This window comes from Malaclemys terrapin, chromosome 3 (assembly GCF_027887155.1).
Source record: "Malaclemys terrapin pileata isolate rMalTer1 chromosome 3, rMalTer1.hap1, whole genome shotgun sequence".
Lineage (NCBI taxonomy): Eukaryota > Metazoa > Chordata > Testudines > Emydidae > Malaclemys > Malaclemys terrapin.
In genome coordinates this window covers 141,891,242-141,906,163 of record NC_071507.1, presented here as the reverse complement: position 1 = coordinate 141,906,163, position 14,922 = coordinate 141,891,242, and the positions used below count along the sequence as shown (strand labels likewise).

General features: G+C 37.4%; 1 protein-coding gene across 2 annotated transcripts in view; it reads left to right on the top strand.

Moving 5' to 3' along the window:
- The window catches only part of ZNF292 (zinc finger protein 292), a 61,547-nt gene that overhangs the window by 34,888 nt on the left and 11,737 nt on the right, over positions 1 to 14,922 (top strand). The window contains exons 2-7 of one of the 2 annotated variants that reach the window (XM_054021401.1): positions 2,836 to 2,990; positions 3,557 to 3,635; positions 4,710 to 4,845; positions 11,022 to 11,224; positions 12,279 to 12,415; positions 14,153 to 14,294. In XM_054021401.1, coding sequence (XP_053877376.1) covers positions 2,836 to 2,990; positions 3,557 to 3,635; positions 4,710 to 4,845; positions 11,022 to 11,224; positions 12,279 to 12,415; positions 14,153 to 14,294 — 852 coding nt within the window. Of the gene's footprint in view, positions 1 to 2,835; positions 2,991 to 3,556; positions 3,636 to 4,709; positions 4,846 to 11,021; positions 11,225 to 12,278; positions 12,416 to 14,152; positions 14,295 to 14,922 lie in introns of those variants that run through there. The other variant, XM_054021402.1, reaches the window with a different exon arrangement.

Genomic DNA, 14,922 nt, shown 5'->3' with positions numbered 1-14,922 from the left:
GTAAGTCATCATTAGAAGAATTTACTAGTGGTTGTGGAGGAGAAACTTTGAATCAAGATACAAGCACAGTTAGTGGACTTGAAGCAGGCATTAATTCGGGGAAGTCTCCCATGGCCTGTGTTATACAGGTCAGACTAGACCAGTGGTTCTCAAATTTTTGTACTGGTGACCCCTTTCACATAGCAAGCCTCTGAGTACGATCCCCCTCCCCCATATAAATTAAAAACACTTTTTTAATATATTTAACACCATTATAAATGTGGGAGGCAAAGTGGGGTGGAGGCTGACAGCTTGCAACCCCCCCATGTAATAACTTTGTGGAGAACCCCTGGACTAGACAATCACAACAGTCTCTTCTAGCATTAAAGTCTGTGAATCTAATGTTAATGAAATTCTGGTGGTTTCATTAAAAATGTTTGGGTGAATAGACAGATTTTTAAATGTTCAAATGGTAATTACTGTTAAGCTTTTGCCATCTCAGAAACACTCAGCGGATATAGTGAGCCACTAAATCACATGTAAATAAGCTTTAAAATAAAAATCTGTGTGCTAAAACTTTTCAAGCTTTCTTCTGAATCCTTTAATTATAGAGGGAGATGGTAGCAGCCCCTATGTTTTAGTTGCCTACATTTTCCATTATAAGGATTTTTGTGTATTTTTGTTTGAGAAGCTCTATCAATTGTGTACAGCAGACCTTTGATATTCTGCAGGACGAATCCTCTGATGCTATAGCAGTGCCTTTTCTTTGTCCCATGAAATTCCATTGAGGTTTGGTTTAGTTGGAGAGTGTTAAAAAAATAAATAAATCACCATTTCCCCTCTCTGTGTGTCAGGAAACTTCTAGCAGCTTGCCCAAATCACAGGGTGCACTTAGGCTAGGCTAATGCTGCACAGCTCCCAAGCAGCAGCTTCAACACAGAGAAAACCTAGAAAGCTGCCAGAGCATTTGTAATAGTATTGGGGTAAGACAGAGCCAAGCTTAGTTCCCCCTGAACTTAGAGCCCAGTTTCCTACCACCACCTCCAGCCTCCGGTGGACACCAGATGGGGCAGGAGCGCCTCCAAATCCGGGGGTTGGGAAGAGATACACGAATCTAGTTCCACCCATAAACCCCCCAGATTTAGCACAGACCCCCCCAGCAGCCTATTTTTGCACCTGTAGGGGGCCATGTGGGACAGGAGCCCCCATGTCCCAGGGTGGCAAAGGAGCGATAGGTTGAGCTCCCTTCCGCAACCACCCTGTGGAACCAGCACATGGTGCTAGCAACCCATCTCCTCTCTGGAATAACAGCCTTCTCTTGCTGCCAGCTAATGTGGTTAGTCCTGTAGTTCAAGTGATAGCAGTCTGTGTGCTGCAGTGCTAAAGGCTCAGGTTTCAAACCCTGTTGATGGTCCATGATGGGGAAGTCATTACAATTGTATATAATAAAAATATTTTTACCTTTGTCCTTTAAAAATAAAACCATGTTAAAAATGTTGTTTAGGTTATAAAGTCAGGCACATGGAAGTTAGGAAAGCCAGATTTACAGTTGCCCATGCAATCATAATTTGGTCCCCTTGTGCAAATGCATTTTGATGCAATCTTTAATTACAGGGTCATATATTATTTTTCCAGAGCCATTGTACAGATTGGATGCCCGGGGTAACAGTGCATTGTAATCCAATGACTTTCTCCCTTCTATGGAAAGCCAGAGAGCCACAGGCAGCTGTAGGCAGGTCTTGGCAGGATACAGAATTATAAAACAAAAGTTTGCGTGCCTGACTGCAGTAAAATGGCAAATTCCGCTACAAAAATTCTGAATTCCGTAGCATCTTGGGGAAAATGCCAAATGCTGCAGCTGTAGAATCGCAGAGGCCACAAACCCTAATTGATATGAAAGGGGAAGTTATGCCTCTTCTGTTGTTTCACCCTCTCTTCAGACTTCAGTGGGCATCACTGCAATAGATCCTGTTTGGAGAGTATTGTAAGTATTTCTGTGTCAAATAGGAAGTGAATTTGAATCCTGGTTGGCTAATGTCATGGGATTCATGCATTATATTTTTAGAATCCATGTTGTCAAGTCAACTTTCCGTCTAGGACAGACAGTGTTTCTGTTAAATGGCACAGGTAAATGGGCAGAAGAGAGGATGCAGACTCCTGAGAAACAGCTCCTTCAGGGTAGGGAAAGTAAGGAAACAGCTAAAATTTCCAGATTTAGTTGCCTTAGATACCCACCCCATCATCTATGGGAGGGTAGCCGTGTTAGTCTGCATCTACAAAAACAACAAGGAGTCTGGTGGCACCTTAAAGACTAACAGATTTATTTGGGCATAACCTTTCGTGGGTAAAAACCTCACTTCTTCAGATGCATAGAGTGAAAGTTACAGATGCAGGCATTAACCCCATCATCTAGGCTTCTGAATAAGTGAACTTTCAGACCCACAGTTCTGCACACACACCCCGAAAATCTGGCTGCCCGTATACATTCCCAAATACGGATTTGCTGTTTAGCTTTAGACATCTACATTTTAAAATGTTGGCCTTGAATATTCAAGTTTTAAAATGTTGCCAAACTGTAGTATATGGATTGAGGAGGATGAGGAGAGGGAGAAGGTCAAAGTCGAGTCAATTTTTATTTCTTTGGATAAGTATAATTTTGAGTTCCAGATAAGTTTTCATAAAAACCTCTTGCTGAAGGCCTAAAGAAAGCATTATTTAATTGGAAAGTTTGGGGAACTCATACCTTATCATACCAAGAACATATAGATGGATTAGCTAAGGAGGAAGAAGGTATAAATCTGGGAATCACTATTTTTAAATATATTTTATGTTCACTTTGTTCTGCCTTCTAAACAGACACTCCTAGAATATGCAGAAAAGTGGAAGACATCAGAAGATCCTTTGCCATTGTTGCAGGTATACACAGTGGCAATCCGAAGCTACGTGAAAGCACGACCTTACCTTACCTCTGAGTGTGAAAAAGTAGCCTTTGTGCTTGAGCGCTTAGCACTGTAAGTATATTTTCAATTATTTGGATACTGTGTGTAGATAACTTATTTTTAAGCCATTTGTACTGGCTACCTGATCATTTCTGGCCTGAATTTAAGAGTTGGGTTTGATTCATAGGACTTGAGACCTTGCTAGCTGGGAGACTGCTTCTCTCCCAATGCTACTCTCTCTCAGTTGTGATTGACAGAAGCACCCATTCTTAGTTTGAAATAGGCAGAGTCTGTTGACCTCCAGGGCACACTGCAAGGCACATCTATTTACCTGGACTGGTGCAGGGGTGGACTTTTGAGGGAAATCTGATTTGTGTATAGATGGGGAGTTTGATGTTCTGCGGATAGTTATTTGTTATAATTTCTGGCAAAGCACCTACACCGTTGAATAGGTGCCCCTTTTTATTTTTTATATAGATTTAATAAATAAGCTATATATTTGTAGGATTTTTTGTGGATTTTAAGCAGAATAATAGATAATGGCTCTTTGTTAGACACTTGAAAGACAAGTTGGGTGTAGTGGTTTTTTTAATGCATTCTCAAAGCCATGTGAATTAATGCTCTTATTTGACTTTCAGAAGCTGTGTTGAACTTTTACTTTGTCTGCCTCTTGAATTACCAGAAAATCAATGGGAAGAGTTTCAAGCCTTTGTACAGGTGAGAGTTTTTCTTGTATAAAGAAAAATACTAAGAAAAGATGGGATCACCAGCTTTTAAAAAACAGTTTAGTAACCTGGGAACATTGAGTCACACGAATTAAGATTAACTCTATGCTAGTTTCCTGTGGGAGAAAGTCATTCAGCTGGAAGTTCTTTGTGCTGTTAGGTAATTAAGTTGTCAATCACATCTTTCTGTATGAAATAGTTGATATGGCAGCTTTGTAGTCAAAGTTTGCTAGGGTGAAAACAAAATGAACCTCTGGTCCCATCTGTTGAGAAATACTTCAAGGGATGCTCAAAGGAGGATGCAAAACCTCCTTTGAGCAAACCTGTCAAAGGAGGATGTGTGTTCCTCTTAATAAGCCCAGTGTTCTGTGACCTGCTGAAATAGCTAGCCTTTTCTAATTGAATTTTTGTAAATTACAAAAACAACAAGGAGTCTGGTGGCACCTTAAAGACTAACAGATTAATTTGGGCATAAGCTTTTGTGGGTAAAAACCTCACTTGGTTTTTACCCACAAAAGCTTATGCCCAAATAAATCTGTTAGTCTTTAAGGTGCCACCAGACTCCTTGTTGTTTTTGTAGATACAGACTAACAGGGCTACCCCCTGATGCTTGTAAATTACAAACCATATTACAAAAGACTGCCACCTGTCAACATGTATTTTTACCAATGAATTTAAAAGTATTTTGTTATTCAAAAGGGTTATTCATGGTGGTATGATGATGACCTTGATTATTTTAAAGACCACATCCCAGTTGTTCAATAGGTATAGTAGTGCTAGAATCCCAATACAAAAAAAATTCTATTTTGAAGCCTATCAAAATTATACTAATGTACAAGGTGGACATTATAACACTTATTGTACTTAAACTGAAACTTTAAATAGCCTACATATAGGGATTAGAAATTACTTACTGTATTAAGGCTTTTAGAATTGACGTTTTACAAAAAGGGACAAGTTTTACTTTTGAAGTTTTCCTCTTAAGTTTAAAAAAAAATCTGAATGTATATGATTTTATGTCATTTGTCATTGCCATAGTCATGAAATATCTAACACTTTTCTTTAGGTGGCTCATGAAAAGTTGATGGAGAACGGTAGCTGTGAATTGCATTTTTTAGCTACGCTTACTCAAGAGAAGGGCGTGTGGAAGAATCCAGTGCTGTGCAGTATTCTTTCCCAGGAACCACTGGATGAGGATAAAGGTAAATTTACAATGGCTTAAGAAAAAATAAGTCTCTCCAATTATTTAATGAATTCACTTTCTTAACAAATATACAAATAGTGCTACAACGTTACTGCTTTGTATATAGTGTTGCTGTAGTTGAAGATCTTTTGCCATTTCCTTTATAAACTCTGTTGTGTGGGATTTGTAACCAGGCTTTTTTCTGATAGGGTAAAAGTAGGTATTCAGGTGGCCAGTCCGGATGTACTTAAATAATTGTCCATATGTAAGTAAACCAAAGACACAACTATAATTTTTGACTGCCATATGTTTAATAGAAAACTGAAACCTTTGCCTCCATCTATGCTTAAAAAACCACATTTAAGAAACCACTACTAACACACTACAGATTTAAGTGATTGCAGTGATTTGAATCTTTCCTGAGAACTGGGACTGTATTTGAAATACAAATATATTTTTCAAAAAACCAAAACCTGTAAGCATTAGTATGGCATTTGAGAACCCTGAACAGGTTTAAGGTGAATGGATTTTTCTGGCTTCTTCTTCAATACCTATTTTAGCTATGGTTATGCAGTAAAGTCTTCCTTTTTTGCAGTTCAGACACTGGGATAGAAAAACTCGACTTCTCTTACCTGTAAATATGTGCTGTAGCTCCATTAGATGGGCTTTTGGATTTCACATTTATTGGTACAGTAATAGGTTACAGCTATGCTATAGGTAGCACTGTGAATTAGATTTGTTGAAAAGTGAATTTTATGCTAATTTTCATCTTTTAAATGTTAAATGACCTGTATAACATTGGAAACATCCACTGATTGATTCACTTGGTCTCTTTAAAATTAGACACACTTTGTGGCAGGGATTCGTATTTTGTTCACATGATACACCTGCTAATAACACATAGTGTTTGTATTGTTTGCATGTTCTCTCTGACTCTATCTCCCATTATAAAGTCAAAGCCAATCTATTATGTTCACTTGTAGCCTTTCTGTAGTTAAGACTGTGGCTCACTTTCTATTTAAGCAATTTTGTCTCCCACTCTAAAATCCTCAAAGGTTCTTTACATTTCAGATTTGCATGTGTGCTCCATGGCATTAGGAGAATCGTTGCTAAATTTGAGAATATTCATGGAAGTTCTTGAGAGATTTGAACTTTTGAAAAAAAAAAATATGGGATTATTGTATTTTGAAAATTCTTCTAATACTTTTTTGCCATGTCTCACAAATCGTTTGTCTTAGAAACTTCATATGAGGTTTAATTGAAAGATCTTGATTAAATATGATGCTGATACCAATTTTGAGATTGCAAGACACATTTGCCGAATGACTTAGATATGACAGAATGGTGAGCCTGGCTCCAGTTAATTTTTAAAAGGCTGGAGTCCTGAGCTTACTTTAAAGAAAGCCTCTTGCCTTGTTTCTTCAAATGTGTAAACTAAGTTGTAATGAGGCTTACCATATTGATTTGTTTTTCACAAAATAAAATAACATTGAACTGTTCTTACCATGAGGTGTGGTGGCTAAGCGGTTATGGTGCTCAACTACAAATCTGAAGGCTGTGGGTTCAAGTCTCATTTGATCTCCTACTGAAATGCCACATCCAGTTCACCCAGTTGCAAAATGTAGGTATCTGATTCATCAGATTAGGACATCAAAGATGGCCACATCATTCTCTTATGTACAGTTGGCTATGAAACTGATGTGCCTTAACCATGCAGTGTAATTGTTTCCCAGACCTGAAGAAGAGCTCTGTGTGGCTTGAAAGCTTATCTCTCTCACCAAAAGAAGTTGGTCCAATAAAAGATATGACCTCACCAACCTTGTCTCTTGTGTCTTAACCATGTCAGCCTGATGAGCCCTTGGCTCAAGGGAACTTTGTCTACTCTCAGTAGCTGTGCTCTGGCCTAATAATGCAAGAAACTAATGCAAATAAATCAGACTTCAACATTTTCTTTGGCTTTGTTTGCAACCTTTTCTTCACATGTTTACATGATCAAATCTCCAGAAAGCAAATTTCAAAGTCACATATGCAGATATATAAGGAAATAGACGTTTGTGTTTTATCTGGATGTATTTCCTATGTTCATCTAGTCAGGAAACAGAAATGCCCACATACAACTTACCTGACTAATCAAAACAGCTCAAATACTGGATATGAACTAAATGAAGAAACTGCTTATGATCAGTCCACAGAGTTGACTGCAAAAATATTGATTCAGTAGTTTAATAATAGACCTTCTATTAGCTTGCGTGTACTCAGCAAGCAGTAAAAAGCTAAATTAGCAAAATAAATTACTTATGATTATGAATTAGTCACTTCGCTCCGTCACTCCCTCAGCTACCAGTAGCAAGATCTGCATACTTGCTTCTAGGTTGCTCTTTTTTCACCCAAAAGGGATCTGTGTCAGTGCAGTGTTCACTCCCCTCATATATCTGCTCTTGGCTTCAGGAGAAGCTATCACTAGAGGAACTTTCTCTTATACGTGGCACAGGGGGGTTATATGTGGCAACGTTTTTCTCCATAGCAGTGGCACAACTTTGAGGTCAGGAAGAAGTTATGGGGAATCAAGGAAAAATGAGAATTGAATCCATTTCTTCTGTAAGCAACACTACAGAATTACCTTATTTAAAGGACACTACAGTGCTTTGGTATTTACAATCTTCTACCATATTTTACAAATGAACAGTGGGGAGGTGACAGCCCAGTGCTTCATCAGAACACAGCATAGTTAGCTGGGCTACAATAGAAGCTCCGATAGCCCACCGGAAATCTGCTTCCTCACCCTGGCATGAGTGCCTACAAAATTCTCAAGCCCACAGCCTTCATCCTGGCCATTGTTAAATTCTGCAGCCTTTTTGACTTCCCAGATGGCTTCTCCAAGTAACCTGACTCATACTCTCCAGCTTCATTTGCTCTCATAGGTTTCATACCTTGATTTCTGTTACTAATCCAAGATTTGCCTTGTGGCATTTTTTTAAATCCACAGGTGCTGCTGTGGACCCTAGTAAAAGTTCACTTTGGCTCTTGCTGACTTACTACCGTCTGCATTAGGTCCAGTGATCTGATCAGCAGGAGGGAACAATGGGAAGCTGAATCTTGAAGCCTGCTGAATAAGGGACTATGGAAAACTCCTAAATTCTGTAAGGTTCCATAGGTTCCCTGGCTCCCAGTACCCCACAGAATTCGCTGGTCCCTCAGTCCCAGTGACCTTGGTATAGTCCAGGTTAGGCCCGTGGCTTCTGCTCACTTCCCCTTACCCTCCCAGGTAAATGTTATAATACATGATCTGGACTTTGTATGCTAGATTTTGTGTGCAGTGGTGTTGTAGCCATGTTGGTCCCAGGATATTAGAGAGACAAGGTTGGTGAGGTTAATATCTTTTATTGGAGCAACTTCTGTTGGTAAGAGAGACAAGCTTTCAAGCTTACTCAGAGCTCTTCTTCAGGTCTGGGTCAGATCTTCTTCAGGCTTTGGTAGTTCGTAAACCTTAATGAACAGTGGAGAGTAATTATACTTAGTATTTTTCAATAAATCAAGATATTGGTAAGCTATTTCTCATTCTGCTATGGCATGCTAGTTTTTGTGGACCAAGAGATGAACCTGTTTGCGTTGAAATTGTTCATTCAAGATTTTTCTAGCTTTTCTTGAGGCATTGGTCCGGGGGCAGAGTTAAGGTTGTTATGGTACCTTAGCTAATAACTTCCGTGCATTCATATATTTTTTTATTTTAACCTCTGAATTTAATAGGTCTGTGATGTTTGGTTTTTTTGATTACTACTGTACTCTTTTAAGATTTCCCCTTCCCCCCATAAATTACTGACTTGTATTCTCACCTTTAACTCAGTCTTTACTGAGTTTTGTCTTGGAATATACTAATTTAATACAGGTTCAGATCCTGATCACAGAATAAGCAAAAGTGAAATGAAATTACTGTATTTGAAAGTGCAAAATAAAGCTTAACATTAAAATTTTAACTGTAGTAATATCAATATCACTTGAGGAAGGTGTAGGTATCACATGAGTTAGAACTGTAGTCTTAAGTCTGAGACTTTCTTATATCTTATTTCAGAGATAACAGAAAATATTCCAATATTTATGCCTGGCAGACTAGCTGAAACAGTAAACACGGCAGTTTAAAGGATTATTGGGACCTGTAAGTGGAAGAGCAAGGCCAAAAACTTGGCATTAAAATATTAAATATAGTAATTTTAATATCGTATGGATTAGAGGGAAGACTCATGAGTTAGAAGTGTAGTTTTAAGTCCGAGGTCATCTTATATCATATTTCAGAGATAACAGAACATGTTCCAATGTTTATGCAAGGCAGACTAGCTGAAACAGTAAACATGGCAGTTTAAAGAATTATTGGGACCTGTGGGTGAAAAAGCAAGGATAAAAACGAACAAATGTAATTAGTCACTGGGTCATTTGTGGGTTGGGAAGAACATGAATGTCTTTGATAAGATACTTGAAAAATGGACATTGAAGGAGCATTTCTTCTGTTTTAAAAAGGAAATGTCCCATTATAAGATTTAACAAATCTTTGAATGTATAATATATATTCAATTCTAGGTTATCATCTACAAGACATAATTCAATGCACTTTGTTTTGATTCTGCATAAAATAAGATTGGCTTCAGCCTTAAATGAGAAAATTGTATCTATTTAAATTGGTTTAGAAACTAATTTAGTGAAATTGATAAACCCCCTTATGTGGGCGCACTTTGTATTGTAGACTGTGAATTGAAGGGTAGGCAATATTGTACCTATATTTAATGAAGGCTCTTGGAGGAGATCCAGGGAATTATAGACCAGTAAGACTTTATTTATTTATTTATTTATTTGTATAACTGTAGTGCCTAGGAGCCGTGGCCATGGATCAATACCTGGCAAACTGGTTGAAATTGTAACTAAAAAGAGAATAACAAAACATATGGAAGATCATGATTTGGGAGGGTCTAACCAGCAAGGTTTCTGCAAAGGAAAATAGTGAGTAAAGGAAAACTGGTTGACATAATTTAGACTTCCAAAAGGCCTTGCCAAGGTCCCACACAAGAGACTACTAAAGAAGTCAAGTGACCATAGAGTGGGAGGCAAATTATTGCAATGGACCAGAAACTGGCTAGGGGAGACAAAGCAAAGAGTAGGATTAAATGATCAGTATTCATTGTGACAAAAGGTTAACAGTGCGATGCCCCAAGGTTCCATACTAGGTCATGTGTTGTTTATTATATTTATTAATGATCTAGAAACTAGGGTGAGTAAGTAGGTCGTAAAATTTGCAGATGAAAAAGTACATCCCCCACTTTTACATCTCCTATAACCCATTCACACTCCATCTCTTCTCTGTTCCTTTTCTCTTCTACTCGCACCTTCCACCCACCTTCCCATTTCCCTCTCTTTCTCTGTAATACCAGAAGACTTTGATAATGTTCCAGAATTTTAGAACAATAGGTAGCTGTCAAGACCATTCCTGTGAAACTGGCTTGTCAAGCTTGAACCCTTCCTATTCTTAAATAACTTGCTGGAGTTTGCCTGTAAACTAAAACTGAATGCTTAAAGAACTGCATCTCTGAAATGTGGTTTTGTGAAAACATACTATTGCCAAGGACATTTGCGCCAAAAAATTACAAGACTGGGGGAAATATAATTTTGTTTATTTAAGGAGCCTATGCATATGATTAATGCTACACTTTCCTAATTGTCAACTTCATACTTTAAAATACACCCCATTTTGGAAATAAAGTGGAATGATTAAAAATTAGAGATGGGTAGAAAATAGGAAATCTAGATTCATCCTAAACTATGAACGTTCAACCAACATTTTCATTTCCTTGAACAAGTCATTAGAGGTCATTTTAGCAAGATGACTAAGCATGTTGTTGGTGGCAGAAATGCTAATAGAAAATACAAGCTTTTAGTTAAACATTTCAGTTTATTAATTTTGAGAAATTCTTTAACCTCTGAGAACATTTTAGATTTCCTGCCTGAAATGTAGTGTGACCAGTGACAGGTTAAATGAACAGTACAAAAAGCAAGGTATTAGAAAAAACATTTTTTCTAGTGCTCCCTATCTTTTGTGCCCTTTTACTCTGTATAAATGTTACATATGAATATGATTAAATTCCATCTGTTAACTGCATAACACTTCATGAAATATTTATATGTAACGTTTTGTCTTGTTTTTCTTTTAAGTGAATGAATTTTTAGTGTTTGAAGGCCCCATTTTGCTGGATATGCGAATTAAGCATTTAATGAAAGCAAAGCAGTTGACTCAAGCAACTTCCCTGGCAAAGTTGTGCTCTGACCATCCAGAAATCAGCACCAAAGGCAGTTTTAAGCAAACCTACCTGGTCTGTCTTTGTTCAGGATCACCAAATGAAAAGCTAATGGAAGAGGTGAGTAAACATTACTTTTAGTTTGTGGTTTTTTTCTATAGGAACTGCAGTATTTATGACAGGTTTCAGAGTAGCAGCCGTGTTAGTCTGTATCCGTAAAAAGAACAGGAGTACTTGTGGCACCTTAGAGACTAATAATAAATTTGTTAATCTCTAAGGTGCCACAAGTACTCTTGTTCTTTTTGCAGTATTTATGATGATGTTGGCTTTCCTATAGAAAAGAAATCCCTTGCTTAAAAACAGTATATAAAATGTCGTATGCAACTCTCCCCCTCCCCCCAAATTGCTCATTTTAAGGCTCTCTGTAAAACTGTAATTGGAAATCATTTATTTAAAAAAAAAAAAAAGAGAGAGAAAGAAATATGGTCTTACGGCTAGCATACAGATTCAGTTCTGGGCTCTGCCACAGCTTTCCTGTGTGAATGCACAAGATACTTGAACTCTCTGTGCTTCAGTTCCCATCTGTAAAATGGGGAAAATAGTACTCGCTTTCTTCTATCCTTTTTCTTCTTGTTTGTTTTAATTGTAAGCTCTTCAGAGATGAGACTGTTTCTTATGATGTTTCTGTATACTGCTTCCTTCTCCGTTAGGCCCCTCTGTTTATCATTTATAAATTATGATGATAAAGAGGCCATGTTCATTTTTGTAATGTGTGACAGGAATATGTATTTATTTATTAATTAGAATACGTGCAGTTACTTAACTTTTAAACTTGTATTTTCCATCCTGCTGGCCAATTTAGGTAATGGTTCTTTGGATGAATGGTACTATAGACACACGAACATTAAGTCTTACAATATCTCTCAGTTACATGCTTCTATCCATTTTACCGGTGTACAACTTTCCTTTTACCTTAGGCAGATCCAGTATTTTGACATGCTTGTTCTGTCCAGAAGCTCTTGAATTGCTTTAAGTAATTAATTGAAAAATAAGATGTTTGAAAATGTTCATTAAATTCCTTATTCCTGCTTTTCCACAGAGCACCATATTACCACATGATTGAAAACAAAACCATCTAGTTAGACTTCAGTGATCTTGTATTTTTCCTCTCCAGATCGCAGCAGTAGATTGCAAAGATGCCCTAGAAATGATCTGTAACCTAGAGTCTGATGGAGATGAAAAAAGTGCTCTAATTTTATGTGCAGCGTTTTTATCTCGTCAACTACAGCAAGGAGAGATGTACTGTGCCTGGTGAGTTAGAATCTCTTTTTGTTTGTTTCTAAGAGTACAACTGGATCATTTAACACTTTAAAATCTATTGGAAGGAGTAGAGCCTGTCAACTTTTTTTGAAAAAATAAAAGAAAAAGCTTAATATAAAATTAATGCTTTTGTAATAACCCATAATAATTAACATCATTACCTTACAATTCTTCGCTTGTTTCAAAGGCCATATTGTGGATCAGGCATCAGCAGATGACGTGAGTGCTGAGTCACTTCACTTGACAATAAATTAACTGTGTTACATTGTGGAAACAAATAATTTTACATCTGTTAGGCAGGTGATCAGCACTGTAATGAAAACTCTCTCAATTTTAGACAACAATTCTGTTGTCTGGAAGAGCACTTTTCACATAAGTCACCTACTTCTTTTTGCCTGTATTAAAAAATGTGCAGGTTTTCATGTGAAATCTTCTAGCAAGATCTCTCCACAGTCACATTGAAGCCACATGCTAGTTTAGCAGCATTTGGTAGTTAAAACAAGCTTTCACTGGGCATCCAGGGAAACTGGCAGATCTTGTTGGGAGGCAGCTGACCCGCTGGAACTTAAACTTCAGTCTGGTAAAATTGGTAATTTGCTGGTTTGGTCCCAGTCCTGCTCTGGGATTTGCTAATGCTGACTCCTGTATCTATGTGAAGTATAATTTGAAAATAATGGAACATGGAAGAGCGCAGGGCTTTGCAGTAATGGATCCTGCTATAGGCTTGGGACCAATCTTTGTGCGTCATTCCACTGGTTATCTAAAACACTCTTGTCATTTACACCTTCAGATTTGTTGTTTTCTAATTTATTTTGTTATGAAGCAGCAGTCTGGCCTCCATATTTGTACTTGAATAAAAGCATAAGCGTAACAATCTAACTTTATAATGCTAGCTTTCAGAGTAATTAAATATAATAAAGAAATAATGTGTACATAAAGTCTATGCATTAACATAGAATCATAAATATGTAGGGCTGGAAGGGACCGCAAGAGGTCACGTAGTCCATCCACCCATGCTGAGGCAGAATTAGGTATACCTAAATCGGATTAGGTATACCTAAACCATCCCTGACAGGTATTCATCTAACTTGTTCTTAAAAACCTCCTTTGACAACCTGTTCCACTACTTAACTACCGTTATAGTTAGAAAGTTTTTCCTAATATCTAACCAAAACTTCCCTTGCTGCAGATTAGGCCCATTATTTCTTGTCTGACGTTCAGTGGACATGGAGAACAATTGATCACCCATTTCTTTATAACAGCCTTTAACATATTTGAAGACTGAACCAGGTTCCCTCTTAATCATCTTTTCTCAAGACTAAACATAAGTTTAAAAAAAACAGGGTTTCTTCATAGTTCAGGTTTTCTAAACTTTTTATCACATTGGTGGATCTCCTCTGGACTCTCTCCATTTTGTCAACATTTTTCTTAAAATGTGGCACCCAAAACTGGACACAGTATTCCTGCTGAGGCCTCACCGGTGTCAAGTAGAACAGAACAATTACTTCCTGTGTCTTACATCTGATACTCCTATTAATAAACCCCAGAACAGATGAACTATGATCTTCTTCTATAAAAGAAAGTATGAATTGTTAGGTTTTTTTAGAGAGGCAGCATAAATCCTGTTTTCATCCTTCATATTTTTTTTTAAAAGAACTGCAAATTGATCAAATATAGTGATTGTGTTTGTGCTGCCATTTATTCTGTCTTTTAAAACTCTGTTTCCAGGGAATTGACTCTCTTCTGGAGCAAACTGCAGCAAAGGGTAGAGCCTTCTGTACAAGTGTATCTAGAGAGGTGTCGTCAACTTTCGGTGTTAACTAAGACGGTTTATCATATATTCTTCCTGATTAAAGTAATTAATTCAGAGGTAAGGATACTCTAGAAGGTATATTTTCATGGCATTTTGAATGGAACATCAGATCAGGATTTGAAAATTTTCTGGATATCAGCTAGCAAGTACATTAAACCTTCGAGCCCTAAGCCTTACCTACTTATGCAAATTGTACCGATTTAAGTAAATCTGTTTATAAACTGATGTAATTACATCACTGCATCCCCCTTTTTGTAGACTGTTAAATCAGTTTGAGTCTTTCATAGCCATTTGGCTTAAGTTGGTAAGGAATTCACTTAAGATGAATCAGTGTAAGACACCCTTAAATTGACTTAAGAATGTCCACACAAAGGGTTGCAGTAACTAAACTGATTTAATTTATTACAACTTTTCATTGTAGACATGAGGGGGAATAGATGTTGCAGCTCAGCAGCTGGGAGACTGGAGAGCTATAGCTGAGGATACAGTCTCCTGTAACATGAGTCCTACGCTCCAAATAGCTTGACAAGTTACTTTAGTGAAGAGAGGAATGTAAGGACCTGACACTCTTTATACTTCAAATATTAATGAAAATAAAATGGGAAAGAAAAAGATTGAGGGGAAAAATTTGAGACTGTCTCTTAATGTTTTAAACAAATTGTAAAAGGCAAAAAACAACTTGGTT